The following is a 27,670-nucleotide window of genomic DNA, read 5'->3' on the forward strand; positions in this document are numbered from 1 at the left end:
TAAAGTCCACCAGTCAATTCCCCTGAAGAGAAGAGAAAAGAAAACATGCTGGCTCAACGAATCAGGGAGACGAGATCTTAACACATGAAGTCGCATCCCTTAATAGCCAGTTTCAGTGAGAAGAACTGTCAGCTATGCAGGTTGGTCCTGTAAACTATTCTGGCACTAACAATGTCTGAGGGACCAACAAGGTGGGGTTTTGTGGATCCAGGGATTGGATAATTTGCTCCCCCAAAATCCCACAATGTGGGCACATTTGTAAATAATCCACTGTCTCTGTGCAGGCCTCAGATCTAACAGAGACTTTATCAACTGGGGCCCTTATTTTGCCAACAACAGAAGCGGTCCTGTAGGGACAAGTTGCCAGGCACTTGGGGTGAAGGATTATGGGAACAACAAAAAGCAAAGTCCTGTATTATTCCCACCGTCATATTCTATCGGCTTATCTAAGGCTCATTACAGTTTGCCCTATTGCTGTAAGTACCCTGTTTTGCTCTAAGTTGTCTGCCCAATAATTATGAATTAAGGTAACCTGCCACTGCCTTATTTTTTTTTTTTAAACAAAGGGGAAGGAAAGATCAGATTCTGTACGTGTTACAAGAGAAATACTGTGTGGCTCTGAGCAGCCCTTGCCATGCCCACCGCCTTCCTAATTCCCAGCCCATTGGCTTCGTGACAGATGGAAAAGAATGACACCGCCCCTCACAGAGCTAACATAATGAGGTCCTGGGTAATCACAACTCCACGTTCCAGCTGCACCCTTAATGGCAGAGGTCGTTCAGCCAAATTAGAGAATTAGGGTCTGTGAATGAAGACTGATGCATGTGTACACAGTAATTTTATTAACCATTAACATGCTCTGTGAAAAAAAGCCTTCCAATTCAAAATCACAAAAGACATATGCCATTTGCACCCCTCACTGACTTAATAGCTTGTCAGTGGGGGGGAAGGGGCACGGAGTGTGCGTGCTGTCGCTGAACTATGACATCATGGAATAAAAACATCACCAGCCGGTCAATTAAGAGAATTATTCATGGACTTGTTAAAAGGTCACATGCCAAAAACTTCACTTAACAGAAAGGAGCTGAGGTGTAGCATTCAATTTTTTTTTTTTTTAAACTCAGAGATCACTGCAAATGGGGATAAGCAAAATCTCACTTAGAAATAAAGCTATGACTAATGTCTTTCAAATCCCAATATTGAGAAAATGACTAGGGCACTTCTGCACCCCAACTCAAACCCCCCCCCAACTTCTCAGACACCTACTATATCTTCACTATCCTGCCACCTTCCTCTGCCTCAGCAAAGGAGCAGCTACGTAATTCATCTCGGTATGACGAACTGCATGGTCCTTCCAGGCACTTAGTGGATCTGTTTGGCTAAAGGTTCCACTAACAGAGAAATGTGAAGAAAGGGGGAAAGGACCCCAGAGTCCAGCCTCGTAAGTCATATTACTCCAGTGGTTTGCACCCAGGCGAGGGATCTATCCTACCACACCCCCTGGGGAGACAATGGAGGCTGTCTGGAGACATTTTTGGTTGTCACAACCAGGCGGAAGGTATAAGTAGTATCTAGTGAGTGGAAGCCAGGGAGGCTGCTAAAGACTCCTTGCTGCCCAGGACAGCCCTGCAAAAAGTCATTACCCCGCTCAACAGGTCAAGAGAGCTGACACCCTATTCTAAACACCCTATTCTACTCCATAGTTTAGAGCCTCAGAACCCAAGTGCGGCTCACTGACCGCAGCACTGACACCATCTGGGAGCTTGTGAGACTCTCAAGTCCTTCTCCAGTCCTCCTGAACCAGCATTTGCATTTCAACCTCCCAGGGTAACTCGTAAGTGCATTAAAATGAGCCAAACTCACTTAGAACAACGTTCTCCAAGTGAGCTGCTCACTGGAGTCACGTGGGTAGCCTGAGGGAGCACCAAGAGGTTTAAGAGCTCCTCCAGCTATTCTCATGTGGGGCAGCTGTTAAGATTCAATCTCCAAATAGGTTAAATCAGTGCTGCTCCAGCACCACCCACTAACCGGTTAGGACAGCAGCTTCTGGGCTTTACACCCTCCCTCCTGATCAGACCCTCTGGGGTGGGCCCAACAGTGTGTGCTCCGACATATCGTCCCAGGATGGTGGGGCCCTGAGAGCGAGCAGCGCTGCAGTGAATAATGTGCCCCCAGCCACCTCGCAGTTTCTTCTCATTTTGAACTTCAGCACTGTGTTCTTCCTCTCAGCACGGAACCAGTCCCCGAGCAGCATTTTGAGAGCCCTAGCTTCCTTTGGTGTGACCCTGTAAATACTGTCTGAAGGTGCAGCCAACGGAAGAGATGCTCTGCTTCTGAGACTGACCTCTGGGGTAAAGCTGCAAGTGTGCACAGTTTGGAACCACTCAAAGGAACCTGAACCTCTAAGTCTGCGTTTAGGGAAAATCCCACTGCAGCCACACGTGCCACCTGTGCCTGCCCCACGCAATGGAGAGCGAGGTGGACGCCACTTGTGAAACACTCTCAAACCTGCCCTGGCTTCCGGTTGGACTTCACGGGCATCTACCCACCCCTGCCCCGGCCCCGTCAGTCGTCCAGACCGGTTGGTTGTGTAGAAACCAGAAAGGAGGAGGGCGTGTCTTTCAGGGCAGTAAGGTGAAGAGAAGTGAAGTGATGAGCCAACAGGAAGAAGAACTTATGAGAACAAGTAGGTAGGAACGCTGCAGGCATGAATACAGGACATCCGTCCTATATTCACACATCCATCCACCAAGCTAGAGAAAAAACTGGAGATATGGTGTGGGCCAGGTCTGGGATGTCGCCCAGGTGTGACTGCTTCCAGCGCCAACCACAGTTCTGGGCATCAACCTTTCATCCGTTTCAAGACTCCATCTCCTCAGCCTCCAGTTAGTAAAAAAGCATGGCTACTTCCACTCTTCACATTGAGCACTATCTTTTCTGATGCCAACAGAGAAGAGAGCCATTTTTCTCTGGCTTAATGAAAGGGACACTTCAGGATCATTTCACATGATGACAGAATTTAATAAAGCTACCCAGTTTGTAAAATATTTTAAGGAAAATAGTTACCCATGTCAACCATCTCTCAGAGAGGAGCTTAATTAAAATCACTGTACAACTTGGATAGACAAATCGACTGCCTGACATGAGCCTTTATGCAGTTACTAAAATCATTATATCTAAAACCAGAGCTTACATTACTTTAGACACGGTGGTGAATATGGTCCAGCAATGTAGGAGGCTGATAGGTCCTTGAGGAAATCACTTCCAAATGTTACCGTTGCTACATTTCCATCTGGTTTTGTCCCAACAGGGCCATTATAATTTATTTTAAGAAGGACATGGTTAACACTCATCTTCTATGCCTTGTCTTTTACCAACCCCAATCAAATTTTCACTGGGAAAGCTAATGGTAAAAGCTTATGTAAAATACTGCTATGAGACAGCAAGATGCAGTGTGCATACTGGTAGAGACAGATGAAAAGACGAAGTCTCCCATTATGCACAGTACAAGCCCTGACCCTTGGACTACATCCTATAAAAATGCCTCACTTCGAAACAAAGAGAGGGCGGATAACTCAGTTTCTAGCAAGCAAGTAATTGACTCGAGTAAGTCTATCTCCTACCCCTCACCTCCTTTCCAATCACAGACTATTTTCCAGACAGGACTACACATCCTCCTTGACTTATGATGGGGTTATGTCCCATTAATTCATTATAAGTTGAAAGTATCTTAAGTGGAAAATGCATTTAATACACCTAACCTACTGAACTAACTTACCTTAGCCCCCAGTTGGCAAAATCATCTAATGCAAAGCCTGTTTTATAGTAAAGTGTCCACTCGATCATGTAACTTATTATGATTGCTGCACTGAATGTGAAAATCAGAATGGCTGGACATGTACAGAGTGCTTTTAAGTTTATCCTTTGTCCTTATAATCATACAGTTGACTGAGAGCGGCCATTGCCCAACATCAAGAGAGAGTGCTCTAGTATGTTATCACTAGCCAGGAAAAGATCCAAATTCACAGATCGAAGTGTGGTTTCTACTGAATGAGTCCTGCTTTCCCATCACCATGAGGTTGAAAAATCCTAAGTACGGGACTGTCTTCAACATAGCTAGAGACAAATCTCACCTTCCTGGTAATTAATTCATCAACACCTCACTCTGTCCCTCCATTCTCACTTCCACTGGCTCCTCTACTCTTCTCCATACATGATGTGTGCACATGTATGTGTGTGTCACATGTGTGTGTGAGCACCTGTGGATGTGTGTGTGTGTGTATACATACACACATGCATTGTACAGAAAGACAGAAACAGGGTGGGAGGGAGGGAAGGAAGAAGAGGGGAAAGAGAACTTTGAAAAATTTGTAAAGAAGCTTTAGAAAGACTTCAGAGAAAAATCACAGAAAATGCTCCAGAGGAAATACAATAAATTCTTGACACTTGCAAAGAATACCTGCAAAAGAAAGTCCCAGAGTCCCAAATCCTGCTCCAATATATCTCGAGGTTGGGTAGGGAAGGGGAGGAGCAAGTATGAAAGGAAGTTCTTAAGTATAAGAACTTTACAGTCTCCAGAGAAGTATGTGGCAAGGAGACCACCACCTCAGGGCTCTTCCCATTCCTGTTCTTCCAGTTTCCTGGGCAATGTTACCACTGTTACCTCTCCTAACCATGGGGCTCATTCTGGTCCCAGCTGAAACCATGAACACTGGCTTGGAAAATATCAAGACTAAAAGAAAGGATGCCCATAAATAAATCATCATGACAGTGGGAAACTCAGATGAGGTGAGATTTAAGAAAATACTCAGTCAACTTAGTCAAAGTCAACATCACAAAAGTCAAAGTCACAGTGCAGCCATCTGTTAGACATACATCCAAAATGGGCGGAGCTTAGAAAAACATCTTCTTGATATTTAAGGCAAAAAAAAAAAAAAAAAGGAAATCTTTTCAAGTGCCATTTGGAGTAAACTTCTCAGGTAGGCTACAGCCCAAGAAAAGTGGTCAATTTTAGAAGGCAAAGAAAAGTCAAAAAGCACCACTTCCTCTTCCTTTCTCTCTCTCGGCAACCAGGCAAGGCACAGAAAATAAAAGTTCTTAAGAGGACATGGAAGTTCAACAGGAGAGACTTGAGTAGAAGCCCATAGTCTCTAACAACACCCAGCCAAACCCCATTGTCCCCAAATACAAAATATCATTCAATGTTATTGTGCAGAATCTGCATGGAGTCTTTGAACAAGAATCAGGGCAAAGAGGAAATAATTCTTAAAGTCTAGAAACAGGTTTCAATGTTTTTAAATAGATCTTAGAAATTAGAGATTAACAAGAACTTTACTGCAAACTCTTAGATGACTCCATTCAACAGATTTATTGCAAACATTCCAAAATGAACAAGATTTTGTCCAACTAAACCAAGGTCTACCTAAGAATAAATCACACTGGCCTAACTTCATTTTCTCTGTAGATGACTTTACTACCCTAGTGAACCAGAATATTGCCTTGGCTTTTGTACATTTTGACTTTATGAAGGCATTTCTCAAAAGCTTGTCATAACATCCTCACAAACAAGATGGAGAAATGAGGGTACAGTTAGGTGAACTAAACTCTGTTTTAACAGCCTTTCCAGAAATTTTTATTAGTCAAACACAACCAATTTGGAATGAGGTCTCTAAGGTCCTGTTTTAAAGAAAAAAAAATTTTTTTGACAAGTAAACAAAGTTATAATGAACATCACTTTGCCTCTTATTTTAAAAAAAAAAAGTGTAATGAAAATAACACACTATTAGTTGGAGTATAAATTGTCATAATCTTCTCAGAGGACAACTTAATAATACAGATTGCACCTCTGACCAGTAATTCTGTCTTAAGAAATTTTCTTCCTAAAAAGTAATCAAACACATGCAAGAAAATACAAGGTTCTTCGCCACTGTGTTACAATGAAGAGAAAACAAACAAGCATTTAATGAAAGAGGAATAGTTAATAACGGTGCACCCATAAGATGCAGTATTACCAGACACGTAAAATGAAGTCCATCAAGATTTTTCAATGACAGAGAAAATCTCATGCTAGGAAGTTAAGTGGGGGAGAAAGTAGAATATACAACAAAACATGGAACATTAACTGTAAAATTGTAAAAACACACTTAAACCTGTGCATATGCATTAAAGAGATGGAAAGAATATTAACCACGGTCTCTGGATGGTGGGAGGAGAGGTGATCTTGATTTGCACACTTCGAGATTTTTAAAATAATGAATATGTATTAATGTAAAACCATTAAGTGTTATTCAGAGTTTTTTTAATTTGGTTTTCAAAAATGATAAAAAAGAGAATAATGAGACTGCAAGCCAGAGCGGATGGGTCAGCACTCAGGTTGTAGTAGCAATGCAACAGGGGGGTCTCTACACAGGAGCCGCAAGGCCACATCCAATCTGGAGGCCAGTCTGGGCCTTCACAGGAGAATTCTACTCATGTGGGTTAGGAAGCCCCATATCCTCATTTGAGTCCCAAATGGACAGTAAGAAATACGTATGGGGACAGAGGAGGGGCAGCCCCCCCACCCTTCCCCTTTCAAGTTCCTTCTAGAAAAGTCCCCATTTCTTCAGATGCAACAACTTCATTGTGAATGCCCCCTGACTTAATCCTTTCAGTCAGGAGGAAAAAAAAAATTGGACTTCCCAACACGAAATGGGCCCCCATGAAATCCCCCCCCAAAACCTTCCTCCATAATCTACTGAAATCATTTTTATTCTGTAAGAAGAAAAAAATCATGACTTACCAGTTGGAGGCCTTTAACTGAGTAACATATGCCATCTTTGGAACTAAATCTAATAACCTGGATCCCCCATTGGGAGGGGAGTAGGGAGGGGGGAGGGGGGAATAAATCCAAGTAATTATTTCTGGAAAGTAGCTGATGTGCAAATATATTTTCTCCCACAATAAAACACCCCCCCCCACACACACACACAACCACGTGCACGCGCACACACACACACACTTCCTCTGAAATGAGCCGATCAAATATTACAAAGCTTAGGATGAAAAGCGAAAGCAATTTATGCACTTTCCTACATTTCTTCCACTATGCCTTAATGCTTTCTGGCCTCCACTTCAACAACTCTTGTCGGCTTATATCATGGTCTGGTTTTGTTGCAGGAGAGTGGGTAAGGAGGTTTACATTTGTGCTGCTTTGCCATTACAATTCGCCTTTTAAAAGGCCATTGAAATATGTATGCTGGCTAATAGGCAGACTTATCCCCAAAGAGCTGCTAATGGGGGTGCCCACTTCCCCTGCCCTGGGACAGATAGAAAAAGACAGCAGACAGAGATAGACCTCGGTAAGGCGGAGCAGACCTGAGCCCCTTGTCCACACAACAGCCCGCTGGTCTCAAGGGCGCTGCAATTCCTCCCTCCCCAAACATTTTGATTAAGGCCAGGCTTCTGGGACGGCCAGAGAGATTGGGTGGAGCAAGACATGCAGAAAATAACTCTGAAGTCATTTCTTTCTCCCAAGACCTTTCATTAGACAAACCCTCCTCCTCCCTGAGCACCTTTGCTTTTAATAAGATGTGATATTTGCAAAACGTCGATTCAATAATAAGGAAATGTGTCCTGCCTTGGTCCCGACCATGTTTGCCACCTCCTCCAACAATCGCATTTCTGGAAATGCAGAATCGCAGGTTAATTATGCAAAGGGCAGACCCAGCTTTGCCTCCCCATTGTTGTAAGCCTGTCCCTGGCTTTAGTTATCATGATCTTGGGAAAGCAATCTCATCCAGCCCCGCAGCTGTGGCCACACAGTGAAGGGCGCTTGGGGAATACTGCCGGCTTGTTATGCATATCAAAGAGGTGAGCTTACCCTTCCCCCGCACATGTTCCTCATTCTCCCATACATTTGGGGCTGGCAGCATTCCCAATTACAGTGGCCACCCCATGAACAACCAAGACTGCAGATCAGTGGCAGATGACAGCCCCACCATACTTGTCAGTCCCCCAGTATGGTGGGGCTGTCATCTGCCACTGATCTGCAAACCAAAACTATGGTATAGCCAGCAGAACTCTATGAGGCCCTTAAAAAGAAGGAATTACATATATAGGCAGGAGGTTTTTTAATGTCCTTGGTTTCATATTAGGAGGAAAAAAGCAGGTTCCAAAACAACATCAACAACAAGGCCCTATTGTCATTTACACCTAGTGGTGTGTATATGAAGCATATGGGTGTGTACTATATTTTATTTGCATACAAACTATTCTGGAAGCACTTGCACCAAACTGTTCATTGTGATTATCTTTCATGGGGGACACCAGAAAGGATGAGGGGAAGTATGAATGAGAGAGGAAAGGTTCACTTAAATTTTGTTAATTTAAACGTATAGTTCTGCAAATACGCACGACAGTGACAGCCAGTGAGATGAATAAAAATATTCTCATTTTTAAAGAAATGACACAGGGCCTCCTATTAACAAGAATGGCGGAATTCCCTGGTGACACACCACCTGCACTCTCTGACATTAATTACATAATCAGATCACCTCACCCCCCCCCCAGCTTAATGACTTGCCCGTGGCTTCCCACTGCTCGTATTATCCAAATCCCTCCCGAGGGTCCCCAAGCCCCGGCTGCCTCACAGCATCATCTCACCGGGGCCCCTCACTAACAGGGGCCAGACACAGGAACCTATTTTTTCAACCTGCAAACACACCAAGCTGGTTCCCACCCTCGGGCTTTTGTTCGCACCAACCCCTCGCTCCAGGAATGCCTTTCCTGCAGGCTCCTTCCTGCCGTCCCAAATATCTGTTTAAGGACCTTCCCTGACACCCAGACCCCAGAGGATCCCCCCCACACACACTCTCAGTCCCATCGGCCTGGAAGATCATCTTCACAGCTCTCACTCCCCTCTGCCGTGACATTACTGGCCATCCTCCCTTTCAGACCCATGAAAGTGGGAGCTGCTCTGTCTCTTGTTTCCTGGCACCTCAAGAAGTACTTGGCACACTGTGGGCTCTCAGTCACTCACTGCTGAACCGCGAGTACGTATCACCGCTGGGTGCTGGAAAGCGCATCTCCTGACAGGAATCTGAGCAGCAAAACTGGACTCGCTCAAAATACATCCTGCCTTTCACATTGGAAACAGAACGCGCCCCACCAGGACACCTCTCTGACCACAAACTGGGTCCCTAGATCATCATTCCCCAGCCAGAAACGCAGAGACTACCTGAAGAATTCAAAATGAGGACAGGGTTCAGATTCACTGCAATATCATGGTAGTCCGTCAAGACTCACTTACCCGTGAATCCTCACTGCGCTTGGTCAAGGCAGGAAAGGAAGTTTCTCCATGACCACCTTTCCCGAGCTGTCGATCTCCACACTCAAATGAGCCTCGGGGAAGAGCAGCTATTTAAGCCAGGTTGGTCTTAACCAGAGCCAGTAATACGGCTTGCTCACAAAGGGGGTAAAGGAGGCTACTGAGACACACACACACAGGGCCTAAACAGGTCATTTTTCAAACTTCCCTCTGTTCTCTCAGACAGGACTTGTCACCGGACTCTTCATACCGCTGCTGTTGTTTAAAGATACTCAATTTCAGACCCCAATACATGCCTTCACATTCTGGAAGGAGAGCACCTCTGATGGTCCCGTTCTCCCATGACATCAGCCTCAGTCACCTTGGGAGAGAGGGAGCATCTGAACTTCAAGAGGAGGTGAGGTCGGCGTACAGCACGTTTTCAGGGTACTTCCACACCACTGACAGAGCTGGTATGCAGGTTTTCTGATTAAAAACATACACACAGGGTGCGGAAAAGATTTCTTGGCTGAAAATGCCAAGGAACAAATTGTGGTAGGTACCGACACCTACACTAAACAGTCCCTTTGCAGCAACAAACACAAGAGCAAACAGAGGAACAGGGCAACTTCTACCTGTCCTCAGTCACCCCAGGAAAGCTCCAGAGAGCGGGGGTTTAACCCTTCCATTTAAAGCTTAGAGCAACGTTCCAGAGCGATACTGAAGCCCTCTTGGGGAATTTCCCCTCTGCTGGCCTGGAGCTAAGAATTTAGGTTAACAGGAGGGGATAAATGGGGAGCTGCTCTATCAGTGAACATAAATTTTCTATCACAGAAGATGAACAAGTTCTAGAGAACCACTCTACCACACTGTGCCCGTAGACACACTGTTGCACTGTGCACTTCAACATTTGCTAGGATGGCTCTTACATTATGTATTTTTACTATGATAAAATTAAAACATTTTTAAAGAATTTAAGTCAATTGAATTATATTTAGAAATATATATTACTTTTATACATATAAATATTTTTATATTTACTTATTGTGTACCATGTATATATGTATACACACACACACACACACACACACACACACACACCCTTTTCAATTCTTCAAAACATGTTCTCTTTTGATTCTTTTCCTGATATGCCCAAGGCAGGTAAGACAACAATTTTTATCTTAACCTTCTAGATAAGGAAATGAAAGCAAACGATAGTTACACTACATGTAGCAGACACAAACCTAAAACGTGGATTTTTTGCCTCTCAAGTTGGGGCTAAAATGTGGAGCTGTTCACTACTGTTCCCTCCTGAGTCTTCTGACTTTTGAGCCCACAGTCACACCTATCATCAGCGCACAATGAATCCATGGGGCTTCTCATGTTAGCAGGACTAACACAGCACAGCCCTGAAATGAAGGCAACACCAGGCTCTGGTGCAAATCACCAGCATGAATCCCACCTCTACAACTTTGGGCAAGTCACTGTACCTCTCTGTATCCATGTCCCCATCTATAACATTGAGGGAGTGACATGTGTGTCTCACTGGATTGTTCTGAGGATTAAATGAGAGAAATGAGAGATAATACTTAGCACAGTCCCGAAAGAATGATATGAAAATCCAGGGTGCCTGGGTGGCTCAGTGGGTTAAGGCCTCTGCCTTCAGCTCAGGTCATGATCCCAGGGACCTGGGATCGAGCCCCGCACCAGGCTCTCTGCTCCGCAGGGAGCCTGCTTCTGCCTCTCTCTCTCTCTGCCTGCCTCTCAGCCTATTTGTGATCTCTGCTTGTCAAAAACATAAATAAGGGGCGCCTGGGTGGCTCAGTGGGTTAAGCCGCTGCCTTCAGCTCAGGTCATGATCTCAGGGTCCTGGGATCGAGTCCCGCATCGGGCTCTCTGCTCGGCAGGGAGCCTCCTTCCCTTCCTCTCTCTCTGCCTGCCTCTCTGCCTACTGTGATCTCTCTCTGTCAAATAAATAAATAAAATCTTTAAAAAAACATAAATAAAATCTTTAAAAAAAAATGATATGAAAATCAGTAGTTAAGACCGGCCTAAAAGTTTTACTTATAGATCCAAACCCACTGGATCAAAACAAGAATTCTACAAAAACCCCTTGGCTCCCTACCAGACCATAAAATCCAAAGCTATCCATCTAAGGCCTCCAGGTAGCCTGAAAATATGCAATGAAAGAAAGAAAAGGAAGCCTCCGTTGCTACCAGATGCTGACAGTCTCTATCCCCACAGGCTGAAAAATGAAGACAACCATAGGAATCCCCAGATGATGTTCTTCTGATGGACACACTATGCCTCCACTAATCAACCAGCATCCTGTTTTTACAGGTCAGTTCTATGAGCTTGATTAATCTTAGTCCCCTGTTTTTGTGTCCTTAAAGCCAAACTTCAGTCTGTAGGGCCACCAGCCAGACTCTGCAGAGTCATCAGAAGGCCAGAAGGACATGGTCAGTGGAGTGAAGGGCCCCTTGAAGGAAGCTTCCTCCAGACACCATCTACTTCACTAGCAGGGGTAATGGAGCTTCTAATGGGTCTATGGGAATCGAGACAAAGAAACAAACAAGGGAAAAGAATGGTGACTTTTCAAAAGCGTAAGAACCCTCAGGTATAAATCAAAACCCAATGAGATACCACTCATACCCATGAGAGTGGCTGGACTCGAAAACGCAGGTCACACCAGATGCTGATGAGAATGTGGAGAAATTGGCACCCTCATACACTGCTGGTAGCAATATAAAATGGTGCAGCCACTTCTTTAAAGACAATTCTTTAAATGTTAGCTATAGAGCTACCATCTAACCCAACAATTTCCCTCCTGGGTATGAAGCCAAAAGAAATAAGAACTATTTCCATCAAACACTTCTACACAGGGTCATCTGGGTGGCTCAGTGGGTTAAGCCTCTGCCTTTGGCTCAAGTCTGATCTCAGGGTCCTGGGATCGAGCCCCACATCGGGCTCTCTGCTCAGCAGAGAGCCTGCTTCCTTCTCTCTCTCTCTCTCTCTTTCTTTCTCTCTGCTTACTTGTGATCTGTCAAATAAATTTTAAAAATCTTAAAAAAAAAAAAACACTTCTACACAAATGTTCACAGCAGCATTATTCCTAACAGCCCCAAATGAAACCACCCAAGTGTCCATCAACTAACGAATAGATGGACCAAATGTGGGACATGCAGACAACAGAATACATAACAGCAGTAAAAAGATAGGAAATACTGATCCATGGTACAGTGTGGAGGAAGGTGGGAAACATTATGCTAAGTCAAAGACTAAGTGAAGGAAGAAACCATGCAGAGCCACAAAGGAGCACACGGTGTATGAAGTCACTTATATGGAAGGTCCAGAGTAGGCTCCACTCCACAGACCGACAGATGAGGGATTGCCTAGGACCAGAAGTGGGGGAAAGCAAGTTGGAAGGAGCTGGAAGGAGTGGGGCCTTTCTTCATGGTGATAGAAACATTTTCGTGAAACTGATTTTGGGGATATGTGCACATTGCTATGAATATCTTAAAAGGCATTGACTTGTCCACTTTAAATGCATAAACTACCTGCACTGTGAATTACATTTTTTTTTAAAGATTTTATTTATTTATCAGAGAGAGAGAGAGGGAGAGAGCGAGCACAGGCAGACAGAATGGCAGAGGCAGAGGCAGAGGGAGAAGCAGGCTCCCCGCTGAGCAAGGAGCCCAATGTGGGACTCGATCCCAGGACGCTGGGATCATGACCTGAGCCGAAGGCAGCTGCTTAACCAACTGAGCCACCCAGGCGTCCCGTGAATTACATTTTAATAAAGTTATTTAAAAAAATTTTTTTTTCCCAGAAAGCCTACTTTTAAAAATAACCCCCATTGGGGCACCTGGGTACCTCAGTCTGTTGAGAGTCCAACTCTTGATTTCAGCTCATGTCTTGATCCCAGGGTTGTGAGTCCCAGCCATACACTGGGCTCTGTGCTGCGCATGGAGCCTACTTTTTAAAAAAATAATAATAACCCCCATTTATGGGATACCTACTACTTGTCAAACACTGTACCAGGCAACTTACCTATGTTACCTCATTTGTTTCTCATAACAATTTTATGAGGTGGGTAGAAGCCATTCCAAAAACAAATGAACAACTCAAATATTCTTCTAGATGCCTTCTACTTGGTGATTTGAGTAAGTTAAATCATGATACGGAAAGATGCTGGTAAAACCCACGCATGAACAAATAAAAACTCAGAGGGTGCGACTATTTAGAGAAAGACAGGAGATGGGGAGGGCGAAATCACCAGCTTCCATCCTGTGCAATTTCATAGACTTCCCTGCCCAGGGAAAGCTGCGTGCACCGTGGCAGGTCCCTTCAGAAGAGAAGTCATCATATGTAAAAGCACCCGGTGGTGTTGATGCTGAGTCTAACAGTGCCCAGTAGAATAATCACAGGAAGGCAGTATAAACATGGAGAGAGCTTTATTCCTTGTTCCCAGCCTGGCTTGCTTTTTATATTCTCCCAAAGGGAAAAAGTGTGCTTGACAGGATTACAAAAATAACACATGCACCTTATGAAATTTTTTTCAGAAAATGCATGAAGTATAAAGAAGAAAGTCATCATCAGCCATAACCAGCATCAAAAGTTGGTGTTGATTACTAGTCAATGGCAAGTACTGAGCAAAATTAAGTTGGGTTTGAGTTGTCCAGGCGCTAACACACAGGACAAGACCTGGAGACTGAAGGGAGAAGAAATGTGCCATGAAAACTGTGACCCTACAGCTTCAAATGCAGCTGGAAAAACTAAGCACACAGACTTGTCCTCTGAAAATGGGACCACTCAGAGATGGCAAAAAGCCTGACAAAATCCCACTGCCAAAGGCAGTCACAAAAAGGGAAGAACGCTCTTCTTACCCAACCATCTTAAACCTTGCCACTTCAGTGAGTGTTCCTGAACTAAGTCTGTTCACCACAAAGCACAGGCAGCAGTGTGGAAGGTGGAGGAATGACAAATATGGGGACTTCTAGGCTCAGGTTTCCAAAGGGTGACCACACTCAAGGTGAAGGGGTCCCATTCACAGTTTGGGGCCCTTGGTGTTCTTAGGGATAAAATCCTCTCCACCCATCACTTGCCTTGTTCTGGCAGCAGGTGCCAAAGGAGAGGCCACAGACTTGAATAAAGATGTGCTCCTTTTCCTTAATAGCAAACCCATAGAACCCTCAGCCCAGGATCCAGAAGACCCTACAAAGCTACCAGCTTGGCCTGAAAACAAGAACCAAAGTTTCAACAAGCGTGGAGAAAGTCCAGGCTGCAGCTAAGACAAATGATCTCCATTTGCAAAGCCTTTGAGATCCAGAAGAGCTGCAGAGCTTGTCATGGCAGCCCTTTGCCAAGGGACCAAGATATGAACAGCTGCTCCTGGGAATAGCAACCCACTCCTGGGCAGCCCTAGCTGTGTCCAACCAACAGCCAACCACTTCCCTACCTTCCAGAGTCAGAACCAAAACCCAGGACCCCATTTTCAGTTCTATCTTTTTATAATAAGATTTTATACATCTTTCTGGATCCATACAACTTTCCTCCCTCCAATTAAATCGGATTACAGCAAATTGCTAAGAAAGGTATTTCCAGGAGGAAAGGGTAAGGGGTAGTAGAGACTGGAAAGAAAAACCAATATAACAAAGACACACAAATGATCACTTAAAGAGGCAATGTTGCGTAATGGTTATGAGCAAATTTCAGAGCAAGCAAGATGTAGGTTCAAACCCCAGTTATATCAATAACTATCCATAAGCCTTCAGAAACACTATTAACCTTCTCTATCAGCTGTCAAATAATACCTCTACCTAATGCAGCATCCAGAATGATACCTGGCACAGAGTAGATGCTCAGGAAATACTTATCATCGCCTTAATAAAAGCTATCAAAACTTTACATAAGATGAAGGGCTTCTGCAATTCACTCTTTCATTCTGCAACTCTTTAAGTGAGCACTTAGTAATTGCCAGGTGTTTTTCTAGGGAATGGGGATAAAAAGATGAAGACACTGAAGGAATCCTCTTACCCTTGAGAGCTTAAAGCCTTCTGAGGGCAACAGATAGTCAACAAAGGTACCGATACAGAAATTAATACAGGTCTTTAGATCAATGAAGGAAAAAAACCAAGGCACTGCAAAAAACTATAAGGCAACAGGGGGGACAGGGGAGGGTGGATGAGGTGGGGAGCAAAGCAGGGAAGATCTGGTCAGTTATTAAGTTGTACTTTCTTTATCACTTAAGTTCTATAGCCAGAGTCCAGGAAATGTTTCAAAAAGGAAACAAAAGTTTTCTCATTCCCGTCTGAAATTCTGGTAAACCAGCTCCCAAAAGAAATACAAATGCCAGAAAGCCATCTGAGAGTACGCTTAGACTGATAACTAAACAAATGTATGTTAACACGGAGAATTCAATTGTCTACCCGGACAAAATAGCGGAGCTCAGAAAGAGTTTTAACACTTAGTGCCGGTCAAGGTAAGTCAACAGACATCCTTACCCCTGCCCAGGGGTATGGAAATTAGTATGACCTTGTTGGAGCACAGTGTGACCCCGGGCATCAAAATTACAGGTTAGCATATTCTTTGAACCCAGACTTCTAGTAATTTACCCAGAAGAAATAAGACTAGCATCAAAAATACAAATGTATAAGGACAGTTTTTCAGGTCATTTCTAGCCTCAAGACACTGGAAACAACCTACCTCACCTCTTCAGCAGAAAATTACTTCACAAAACATGCTAAATCCATACTGCCTAGCTATCAAAAAATAACATACCTCTATTTATCCAAAGACGGGAAAATGTTCAAAACATGATGGTAAGTATTGAAAAGCCAGTTTGCAGAAGGGTATATATAAATGATCTCCATTTATGTAGAAAATAAATGTATATGTAACCATGCATATGCATGCATGCAAACACAATACACATCAAACCGTTAACTCTGGTTCTCCCTGGACAGCTGTCTAACAATTGCTATATTCATTGTTATGTTGTTGTGGTGGTGGCTTTTTGGTTTTTGTTATTTTGTTTTGTTTTGTGAGAGCATGTGTGCACACATGGAGTGCAAGGCCAAAGGGCAGAGAGAGAGGGAGAGAGAATTAAGAGAATCTTAATCTTAAACCCCAAGGCAGGGGGTGCTCAGTCTCAGGGCACTGAAATCATGACCTAAGCAGAAATCCAGAGTCAGAGGACTAACTGACTGCGCCACCCAGGTGCCCCTTGCTATATATTTTGTACCTCTATGAATTACCTTAACTTTTTACAATAATCGTATATTACTCTGTCCTGCCCCACAAATGAGATTTCTTTTAGGAATGAAGAAATTAAATCAGGAAATCAAGCAATAATCTTTTATCACCTCACTACCCTATCACCCCATATCCCCAGGTCAAAAGCAAGTTTCTCAAAATGCCAGAGCGTGTGTTTGGGCTTTTAAATTTTTTCCTTACAAATTCTTTTGTTCTGCCCTGTTCCAAAGCAATTAAATAATTACTACACTGTTCCAAAGCAATTAAATAATTAAATAGAATTAAACAGATTAATTTCAAACTACTCTAGAATGACTAGTGTAAAAACATTTTCAAAATTCCAGGGATGGAAAATAAGTAATCTAACATTTCTTTAAGGATTTTATTTATTTTAGAGACAGAGAGGGAGAGAGAGCATGAGCGGGTAAGGAAAAGAGGAAGGACAAGCAGACCCCTTGCTGAGCACGGAGCCGGATGCGGGCCTTGATCTCATGACCCTGAGATCAAGACCTGAGCTGAAACCAACAGTTGGATGCTTAACTGACTAAGCCACCCATGTGCCCCATGATCTAACATTTTTTTGGCATATACTGCTGTCATATTCAATATCATGTTTAATCCTCACCACAACACCATTTGGTAGCTATCATGGCCCACCCCCTTTCACAGATGAGAAAACTGAGGCTTTGAAAAATTCATGTATCACTCAAGGTCACAGAGTGCAGATCTGATGGAACAACTCTCCTCAGGGACAGTAGCAGTTTTCCTGTGGGCTGCTGCAATGGAGCTCCACAAATTGAAGGGCTTAAATAACAGCAATGTATTCTCTCACAGTTCTGGACGCTAGACGCTCAAAATCAAGGTGTGGGCAGGCCTACACTCCCTCGGAAACCTGTAGGGCAGAATCCCTCCCTGTCTCTTCGAGCTGCTGGTGTTTGTCAACAAATCCTTGGAGTTCCTCGGCTTCTAGATACATGCCTCTGAACCCTGCCCCTGCCGTCCAGTGGCCATTGTTCCCCTGTGTGCTACTGTCTCTTCCTACAAGGACTCCGATCATTTGGGAATTAGAGGTGCGAAGCCACTTCTTCCCAATCAGGTCACGCTGTGTAGTATTCAGGGCTAGGATTTCAAAATATGTTGGGGAGACAAATTTCTACACATAAATGGACCTAAGAAGACGACACTCCTTCCTCTAACACATCCTGCCCACAGCAGCACAGCCCGTTAATGTCATGCCTGTGTCATGGAAGGTTTTATATGAACTTTCCATGACTGCGAAGGCAACTCTCCTCTGCCTTCAGGCAAGGTTGCATCTGAACTATTCAAGGCTTGGGAGCTCAGGTCCTGCTATGAAGGCTTTCTGCCTTCTACACTGGCTCTCAGCAGTCTCTGAAAATTTATTCTTCCGGGTCAGGTGACTCACGAGCTTTGTAAGATTAAGATCACGAAAAAGATACGGAGGAAATATGGTTCGCTTTCCCAGAGTCCCTGACTTAGGGTCTGATGGAATGCTCCTGAGAAGAGGGGGAGACATGGAACTAACTCACCACGTTACTGGTAGAACTCATGGGCTTTGCCATCCACTTAGATCAGACACCAAAACCGAATTACCAACATGCTATTTCTTGACTGAATCAGGTATTTTTCTTTTTTCAATTTCTGGAACTGTTTCCAAAAGCCGAAAGAATGTTTGCTGAAACCAGTAATCAAAAGCCAACCTGTCAACTGGTAGTGTTCAGACCAAGGCATTTGGCTCAGCAAATTGGGAGGGGGGGGTGCTGATAAAAACCAGAGCAAGGACCCCACATGGGTGAAAACCAGTGTGCCCTACATTTATTTCGCCTGAGGAGACACGTAAGGATTTATGCCTAAGAATATCTACTCCAGAGCTTTCAAATTTGCTTTCCAATATGCTGCTAAGCATCAAGCCATTTGGAGGTACATTTGGAAAAAGTGAACAACCTCCCAGGCTGTGTTTCTGCCTCAGTGTTGCAGAATTTCGAGCCTGTAAAGGTGAACGGTCTCCCATCTGCCTCTACCTCTCCATCTCCGCAAATTGACGGAAGGCCCGAGGAGACAGCTGGGACTGGGGTACATTCACGGGCTTCCCACCTGTGCTGCAATCATGCAAAATGTCAGAGGCCCCCAGTGAGCATCAGGCTGTATCTTCCCATGGCAAGCAGCCTGACGGCCCTCCACAGCTAATGGCAGCAGGAGGCTGTACCTCCTGAGGCCGTACATGGTACACAAGGCTGACAATGGCGGAGACGGGCGTGAAAAGCTCCATGTCACTTGGCCTTGCCAAGTTCCTCCTACACTCGTTTCTCCCATACCCGCCACCTCCGGCACCTTCTTCCTTCTCTCAGGATCTTGCTGTCATTTCCAGGAGTCTGAGTAACAACACTTTTTTTTTTTTTTTTAATGGATTAAAAATGATCACAGAACCTAAAGAGTCACTGTCTAATACAGGAGCCACAAGCCACATGTGACCATTTACAGTTCAATTAATTTAAATTAAATCAAGCTAGAAACCTATGCACAGAACCAGTGTTTCATGGCCCCACGTGGGTGAGGGTTTGAGGACACCAGACCTTGCCGCTATAGAAGGCATCCGGGACTGCGGAGAGTTCTAGCCGGTTGCTCTGGTCTAAAGGACAGAAAGAGCAGACCTCACTTTCTTCTGTCCCCTGTCCCCCTCCCTGCGGTGAGCCTGCTGCCAGCCTGCTCTGTATCCTCCCAAGAGGTTTGATGTGCATGGATGCAAACCTCTGTTGTTAAAACCAACGACAAAAGACCCTAAGCACTATTTTGTGGCATGCTTTCTTCACCTCAGGGTACTCGTAAGTGTCACCATGTAAGCGTACACGTACTGCTTCATTCTTTCGGTGGCCCCGTGGCAGTCTACGGTAGCCAGGATGACTATCATCACCTCACCTTTCTAGTTACCCTCTTCAGTGTTCCCTTGCTCCCTTCCCTCCCCAGAAGACTTTCATCCTCTCCCAGTGACAACATCCTCAGGCTCTTTTCCAACTCTTGCCCTCACCTCTCTGCCTCATCAAAACCTGGCTGCCCCCCCGGGGAAGCCGCTTTCACTACCTCTGAAGCAGAGGCAGAGTGTTGTCTCTCATCCACAATCACAAAGCCTCCCTTCCTCGTGCTAAATTCCAAACCAGTCCTCCAGTTTTCTCCCCCGACATTTATAGTCACCATCAGAGTGGCTGACACCTCGCTGTCAGCCCCACCTCCTGCCCCCCTCCTTTAGTGACCTACAACAGCAGCACCTGCTTCAGTGTTGATCTCCTCCCCGAATTCTGCAAGCACTCCTCCCATCCCAGATGGGGCATCCAGCCACTAGCCGGTGTGACACACGTCCCTGACCTTTGGTTCGCACCCTACCCCAGCCATCCACTCCCAGCCTAAATCCACCCCCATACGAGAATCACCCATGAAATGCTGGATCTCAGCATCTCTCTCCCAGATTACTGCCTCACGCCCATTGCCGGCTACCTAAGGAAGCAAGACCTCTCATCCCCAAGGTTCATTTGGTACCTTCCCGTGGCCATGAGGCTAAGTGAAAGAAGCCAGTCGCAGAAGAACAAATACTGTTGGTGTCTACTTATTTGAGGTAACTAGAGGAATCAGTTCAGAGAAACAAAGTAGAACTGTGGTGCAAAGGGCTGGGGGAGAGAAACAAGGGTAGCCATTTACTTAGTATAAAGCTTCAGTTTTGCATGATGAAGTCCTAGGGACTCTGTTCACAGCCATATATGAACATATTTAATACTACAGGGCACACGCTTATACAATTAAGATAGTAAATTAAATGCTATGTATTTTTTACCACAGTAAAAGAAAAAAAAATGCAAAACAAAACTCCTGAGGCTACATTCTGTAGCTGCATATCTTAACAACTGAGGTGTGCTCCCTGGTGGTGCTAACAGCATCCTATCCTCCTCTGGGCATCAAACCGCCCCCCGCCCCCCATGCAGTTAGCACACACAGTGTCCAGGGGCAAGGCTGACGAAGCTACCTCTCCTCCACGCACTGGCAATTCCAGACCCCAGATTCTTTCTGAAGCTTAGAGTCAAAGGAGGACAAATTAGAGGAATTAACTAAGAACCAGTTGGGTATTTCCCCCTTTATTATTCTCCAGCCACCAACTGAAAGCCAATGGTTTTTCTAGCTATGCCTCTCATAATTCATTCATGCTCATTAATATGCAAACACCAGTTTCTCAGCTGGCAAGGATTCCATGAATTTTTAATTTACATGGGATGAGGCAGAGATTAAAACTTTAAACTAAAGCCAACAATACAAAGGGCTGCAGAGAGTCGTTTTAATCCCTACATTTAGATTCTCCAAATGAATTCACTGGCATCATCATGTGAGCCATCATCTGGGAATTACTGGAGCAACTCCTCTCTGAGTTTTTGCCTTTTGGTCATCAATATATATTTCTTTTCTTTTCTTTTATGATATCTGTTTTGGGATCGCTAAAAACAGTGAAACCAAAGACATTTCTTGTTATCAATCTTTTAATCTTAAAAAAACTCCAGGCCACCTGGCAAATGTTCAAAGAGATCCCAACTCTATAGAAAATCCACAACAATTTGTAGATTTGTGACTAATATCTAAAAAACTCATTTCGGCACAAAGGAAATCAGATTTTTAAAAGCACATTAGAAGAGAGAAATTGAAAAGCACGGAACTCAATTCCTTCTGGAACTGCAAATCACATTCTGGATTAGTAATTCTAAAATAAGAAAAGACCGAGGGAAGAGCTTTCTCTTTTGAGGGCAAGGCCCAAAAGAATTATAATACAAGCCATATATGTAATTAATTTCTAAAATCCACATTAGAGAAAGGAAAGAGAACTAAAATTAACTATAATAGTTTAATTCAATATATCCAAAATATTTCTTTAAGGTTTTATTTTTAAGAAATCTCTACACCCAACATGGGGCTTAGACTCACAAGTCTGAGATCCAGAGTCGTGTGCTACACCAACTGAGCCAGCCAGGCACCTCATATCCAAAATTTTCTTTTGTCAATATGTAATCAATATCTTTAAAATTTTTAATAAAATGTCTACAATCCTTTTTTTTTATTAAGTCTTTGGAATTTAGTATTTTGCACTTACTGCACCTCTTATTTCAGACCAGCTACCCATAAGTGCTGAAATGTCCCCAGCGACTACCATACTGGGCAGTACAGCTAGAGAACCAAAGAATCTATGTTCTTCTGACAGGAAAAGGACTACATTTTGAAATGTGAGCCTATCTCTGGGTTGTTTTCACTGTATACATCAATAATTAGCCACCAACAACCTGTTTTTTTCTATTAGCTACTCCTTTAATTAGGCTAGTATTAATTCAACATTCATCATTATATCATCATTTTAAATTTTATCAAATCAATTTACTAGAATTTCAGCCATCAATTGACTCACTTTTTAAAAAAAAAAATTAACCTTACCCTAAACAATGGCATCTGTGATATCACAGATTTGATCCTTCATATTTGTTAAAAGAGCTAAAGCATATTAAAATAAATAAAATAAATACCTAACACTTCAAAGAAGCTTCTGTGCTCTACCTAAAGCCAACAGTGAAATAAAATTTGTCCTCATTTGTGAATCAGTTACAGCATTACCTTCCAGAAGCTTTCTGTTTGGCACATGCAACCCCAGATATATTACTATCCGAGTCCTCTAGCACCTAACATTTGTATCTCAACATTTATACATTTAAATATGACACGGCATTCCCATCAAAACTACCTTCTATCTGGGCATCTCCAGAAACACAGCAGGGGAGAATTTACTCATTTGTATTCAACTGTCCAAAAGTCACAGAGGTGGGATCAAACACTTCCCTTAATGGCCAGTGGTGGCTCAATCACAGGGGAGCCCCCTCAATAATTAGTAATGATGGCAGCTAGGTGTCCTGAAGTGCATACCAAACACTGCTATAAGTTATGTATGTATATATTGTTCAAATATATATAGCATATATATATTGCATTACATATTGAGCATATATATTATATATAATAACCCTAGGAAGGAGGTGTTGTTTTCCTACTTTTCCAAATGAGGAAACAGGGCACAGAGCACTTAGCAGCTTCCTATAGTCACAGAGCTAGCAAGGAGTACAGCTAAGATTCAAAGCCAAGAAATCGGATTCTGGAGCCTGTGCTATTACCAGCCTGGAGGTTACAAATGGAATAAAGAAGATGGAAGTTGGGAAAGACACGTTTCATGGTCACAAACTCAAATTCCTCAAAGACAAAACCATCACCCACAGGACGCAGAGACTGGGACAAGCAATGATGACAAGCCATAGAGAGAGGAATGAAAGTCAAGCAGGGTACTTTAGAATACCCTCAAGATGTCTTCCAGAAATTACAGTGGAAAACTCATCTTATTTATAAAGAAAGAAAAAAAAGCATGAGAACGCAAGAGAACAAAGATTCCAGAAACACAAAAAAAAATGAGGATGGAAGGACGGATGAATTGAAACATGGACAGATCAATGGACAGATGGACAGAAGGATAGCCAGACAGATGAGCATACAAACATTCCCTCCCGACTCAAGAGCAGAGAACAGGGTAAATTAAAAAGGATACCCCATCTCTCCAACCATCCCAAAAGGGGTCTACCATACGGCTGGTACCACAGTAGGCACTCTCAAAGGCAATCTGGGTCCTCATTCTCATCCCGGGATCCAAAGCCGCAAGGGGAGCTATGCTGACAGGCTAATGACGTGGCCTTCCTTTGCAAGGGTTCTGCAGCCTGGAAGAAGAGAAAAATCCACTTACATGTACTCCCTGTGGGCAGAGTGTACAGCGGCAGCATTGCTGTAACGCCACAGGACAATCGCCGAGGACAGGACGTCGAGGATGGCATCAAACTAGGAGAAGGAGACACGGCATTAGTGTTTTCCGGAGTTAATAAGGCATGACTGTGAAGACACAAGACACAGACGCCTGGAATCTGAGCAAGTGACCTCAGAGCAAAGAGGCTTCACATCATTATGATGGAGGCTCTCATCATCCTCACGGTGGGTCCTGGGAATCTGCAGCCAAGGCCACTGGACACACCAGACTGGTGGAAGGACCACGGCTCCCCCTCACTTTGCACTGCTTCCACAGACTGAGAAAGCACACTCCATGCTGCAGTGGGCTTGGCTCCCTGGGCGCTGGCTCCGAGCACCCTGGAGATACGGGGGGTACAGACACTCTTCTAACACCTATCTCCCAGCAGGCAAATCACCACAGAATTTCCCCCTACATCACAGGTAAAAGATTCTGGGTAAGGGTTCTTTTCTGTGTCTGGCTCTCAATGGGATGCTTCTACCTGAGGTTCAGGGCTGAGCATGGGGCCCCGCAAGGGTTCTGGGAAATCTACTAACACTTCAAAATTGTATACAAAATTCAATGCTCTTGTTTGAATGAATGAGCAAATGTGTGAGGGGCAGAGACAGAAGAAAGGGGAGGAAAGAGAGGTGTGGGGGGGTGTGCACGCACAAACACACACACCCATTTTTCTGGAGAGGTTGTCCGTACCTTTTTCAAAGGACTCTAAAAACAATCTACGACCTTCAAAACATTTAAGTTCTCATAGCAAAGGGAAGAAGTGGATTTGGGAACAGGAACACATGCTCTCAGGCACAGGAAACCCCAAAGCTACAGAGGAGGATGCTGGAGCTCCCCAGCTGAGTCACTGTACCACGTCACACTTTCAGTCTGGAAAACTACAAGCACTAGCAGTCTCTGGAAGGAATGTGGGGAAACTTCACCCAAGTTTTCGACACACCTAGCCCGTAAAACATCTGAGACCCAGTTTCTCCTACCAATTCCCATCAGGAAGCAGGTTTGGGAGTCAGGTTACCCCTCAAGGGGCTACAGACTGACTCGTCTAGTGCCAGCAGCCCCAGTCCTAACCCCCAACACCTCTGTCTGCACCGGCCAATGCTTCTTTACATCCAGGGTGCGCCCACTTTCACAACTACAACCTTGAGGGAGAAAAATAGGCTAAGACCCCCTCAAACAATCTCTCAACCAGGTGTGGAAAATGAGGTCTCCCAATCTGTTCTGGAGACCTGTGGAGCATCACTGCTGTTACTTCCACAAAATTATGATTTTATTATGGAAGCTACTGCCATAAAAGATTTATCTGTCATGCGAAGCTCTCAGTTGCTAACCACCCTCTGAATGGCGAGCCCAGGGTGAGATACATGGGCTCAGGAAAAAAACGTGCAAAACTTCATAAAAGTACATTTCAGGTTACTTACTGCAAACCCAAAAGCAGAGGCGCTGTACCTCATAACGGAGACAGCTAAAAAGAAAGAAAATAGTATTCAGAATATTTTAAGACCTCATGGATATTTTCTCTCATTTCTGAGTATATTAGTACAGTTGGTAGAGACTTTTAAACATCCCTGGGAAAGTTCCCAGAGAATTAAGTTAAAAATTAACTGTACTTGTAACACCTATGAACTAAAACAGGTAAAGAGTGAAATGAAAAGGTGGTGGACTCCACTGGCCACAGTGTCCCTTTCCACCATGTCCTCAAGCACCACAGGCCCAGCTTCAGAATGAAAATGCCAAAGCACTTATCAATCAAATGACTGCTAAGACTTAAAGAATTTAGCAACGGGGAACAGAGAGCTGGAAATCACATGAGACTATCAGAGCAAAAGTGAGACCATCCACACACTGTTCCTGTCACAAGGTAATTACTGGTATCGACACACACACACCATTGCTAACACAGTTGAGAGAAATCTCTCCCTATCAGAGCTTAAAATTCAGTGTAGGTAGGCTTCAGGATATGATTTAGAAAAAGCAATAGCAAATGACCTTAAACAAGAGATGTCTACAAAGATAGATCAAACAGTTACAATTAAAATGTTTCCTCATATTCAAAAATCTACCTACCTTTTTTGGGGAAGTTAACTGAGCAGCGCGTGTGCCTAATTCTGGGATCTATTCTGTGCCAAAGCAATGCCCAGCTTCAATGACTCTTCTCATTTGAGTTAATAAAGGCAGATCTCCAAATAAAAGCCATATTATCCAGCACATGTCCACCCTCCAACAAAGAATGAAACCCTACCCAATGGGTAGGCAAAGCTTTGAAGCTGATTGTCCCAGGCACAGGTAGGACCAATGGCTGACTCGTGAGGTGTGGGTGAGGGGCATGGAGGTCAGTTCCCATTTGGACACCCCACTCAGCTCACCCCATGTCCTTTCTCTGGGACCCATTCTCTGCCCTGCCCATAACATCCCCAAATGGGCCCTGGACAGCTATGTTTTGCCTTGAACCCGTGCCCTCAGCCCTAACAGGACCACATGACTCAATGTGAACCAAGCATATTTATTTCATTTCTGTGAATAAGGAAATGAGACCAAGAGTCTAATCGGTCCATTAATGTTGTTAGAATTGAAACCTATGAACATGGAAGTGGAGTTGGCCATCATTTGCTATAAACACTGAGGAGCAGAGAGACAAGCATAGGGTAAATACAACTCTTGGGCAAGGGAAACAATGGCTTCTTAACATTTCCAAGCCCTTCCTGGGAGTCAGCTATATTCCTGTCCTCAGGTTGTACAAGGCATATGCAATTCATTAAATTCCTGCCCATCTTTGGTTCTTGCAAAAAGCTGTTCCAGTTATCCCTGCTGTTGCTCTTATGGGCAGGAGGAGGGAGAAAGGCAGAAGCTGCAATATAGAGTGATGGGCTGTAGCTTTCATGGCAACACAACCGTCGGGGTGCAGAGGGGTATTGGAGCCTCCCAGAGAACTCAACTCAGAAGCCATGTTGACATGGCCAAAAAGGCAGGAGGTCCTCCGAGGAGTTCCCCTGAGCACCAAGATAAACTAGAGGACCCTGGGACTGACTTGCAGTAAATACTCAGTAACTTGTTAATTAAGCTTCATAAAATTTCATAGAAACTAGTATTGGTTTGGGTTTTTTTTACCTTACAGCCTGTTAGTTGTGTGTTTTTTGTGGGTTCCTTCTTTATCAACAGTGGAAATTTTTTAACTCCTATTAACATCTTGCACAAACCCTCATTATATACACCAGATAACAAAGAGCTGCCCAAGCAGGAGCTCCCGCGCTGTCTCTCCCCACCCCATCGTGCCTGGGCACCATGGAAGGGAAGGCACAACTGAGAAAGCACTCCACCCACCAATCCAGAAAACCACCTGCTTTCCAAGAGGTAAACCGTTTCTTTAAAAAGCTTTCATCGAAACATTAAAAAAGAAAAATAAAATAAAAATCTTGACTCAGTTACTCAGTAATACCAGACATTTTCACAGTGGGCTACAGATTTCAAAGAGGTGTACACCTCCTTGATTACACTGAGAAACACAAGGAACTTTCTCTGGAATCCAACAAAGAACACGGCCATAAAGGGTGGACTTCCCTAACTCAAATGGAGTCAGTGTCTATGATTTCAAACCTTCTCAGAATTACATGGAGAGTTCTGCTTGAGTGATGCAAGCCTGCCCAGTGGATGAATAGCTTAGAGCACAATTAGAATATTAATATTGTTCTATCCTCCATGCACCAACGAAAATGTGAACAAGAGGACTCCAAGTTAACCCAGAGTCCTTCACAGAAGGGAAGGACTAACACGTATCATTTACTTATAAATTGCCTCTATTCAATCTCCTTGATGGGATGGGAAAAAAGAAAATGCCAAATATTGCATGGGGAATCCAGGGTACACTGAAGGGCCCTCCATGAGGCCTTGGCTTGGATAGCTTTCCTTCGTGAGCAGTTCCCACTTGGGAGAACAGCAGGCCTGGGCTAGGATGACCCACTAAGGGAGGGACTACAAGGTAGGTGGCTCCTGAGCCACAGACATACTTGGCAGAGGGTAACTGAAAGCCACCAGCCATCCAATAAAAGTCTAGCAGTGCCTTTAAGGCAGGTGCACATTCCACAGTGGATGACAGATAAGAACACTTTTGACCTATCAAGGTGCACAGAGAGACCTGCAGGGGGGCAGCCATGAAGTGGAGCTCTCTTACCAAGATTGCTCTGGGTCAAGGCCACCGCCACTGAGCTGAAGGAAATGAAGCCTCCATGGCCATCAGCTGGCAGTGCAGGGCCTGTATGACA

At 44.1% G+C, this 27,670-nt stretch overlaps 1 protein-coding gene across 1 annotated transcript in view; it reads right to left on the reverse strand.

Annotated features, from left to right (window-relative positions):
- Positions 1-27,670, reverse strand: part of TMEM163 (transmembrane protein 163) — a 223,582-nt gene that overhangs the window by 62,733 nt on the left and 133,179 nt on the right. Inside the window, exons 3-4 of the mRNA XM_045066554.1 lie at positions 24,833-24,876; positions 23,358-23,449 (exon numbers count right to left, since the gene is read on the reverse strand). Of these exons, the coding sequence (XP_044922489.1) occupies positions 23,358-23,449; positions 24,833-24,876 (136 nt within the window). The remainder of the gene's footprint in view (positions 1-23,357; positions 23,450-24,832; positions 24,877-27,670) is intronic.

This window comes from Mustela putorius, unplaced genomic scaffold, assembly GCF_011764305.1.
Source record: "Mustela putorius furo isolate JIRA1106 unplaced genomic scaffold, ASM1176430v1.1 tig00003867_pilon_pilon_pilon, whole genome shotgun sequence".
Lineage (NCBI taxonomy): Eukaryota > Metazoa > Chordata > Mammalia > Carnivora > Mustelidae > Mustela > Mustela putorius.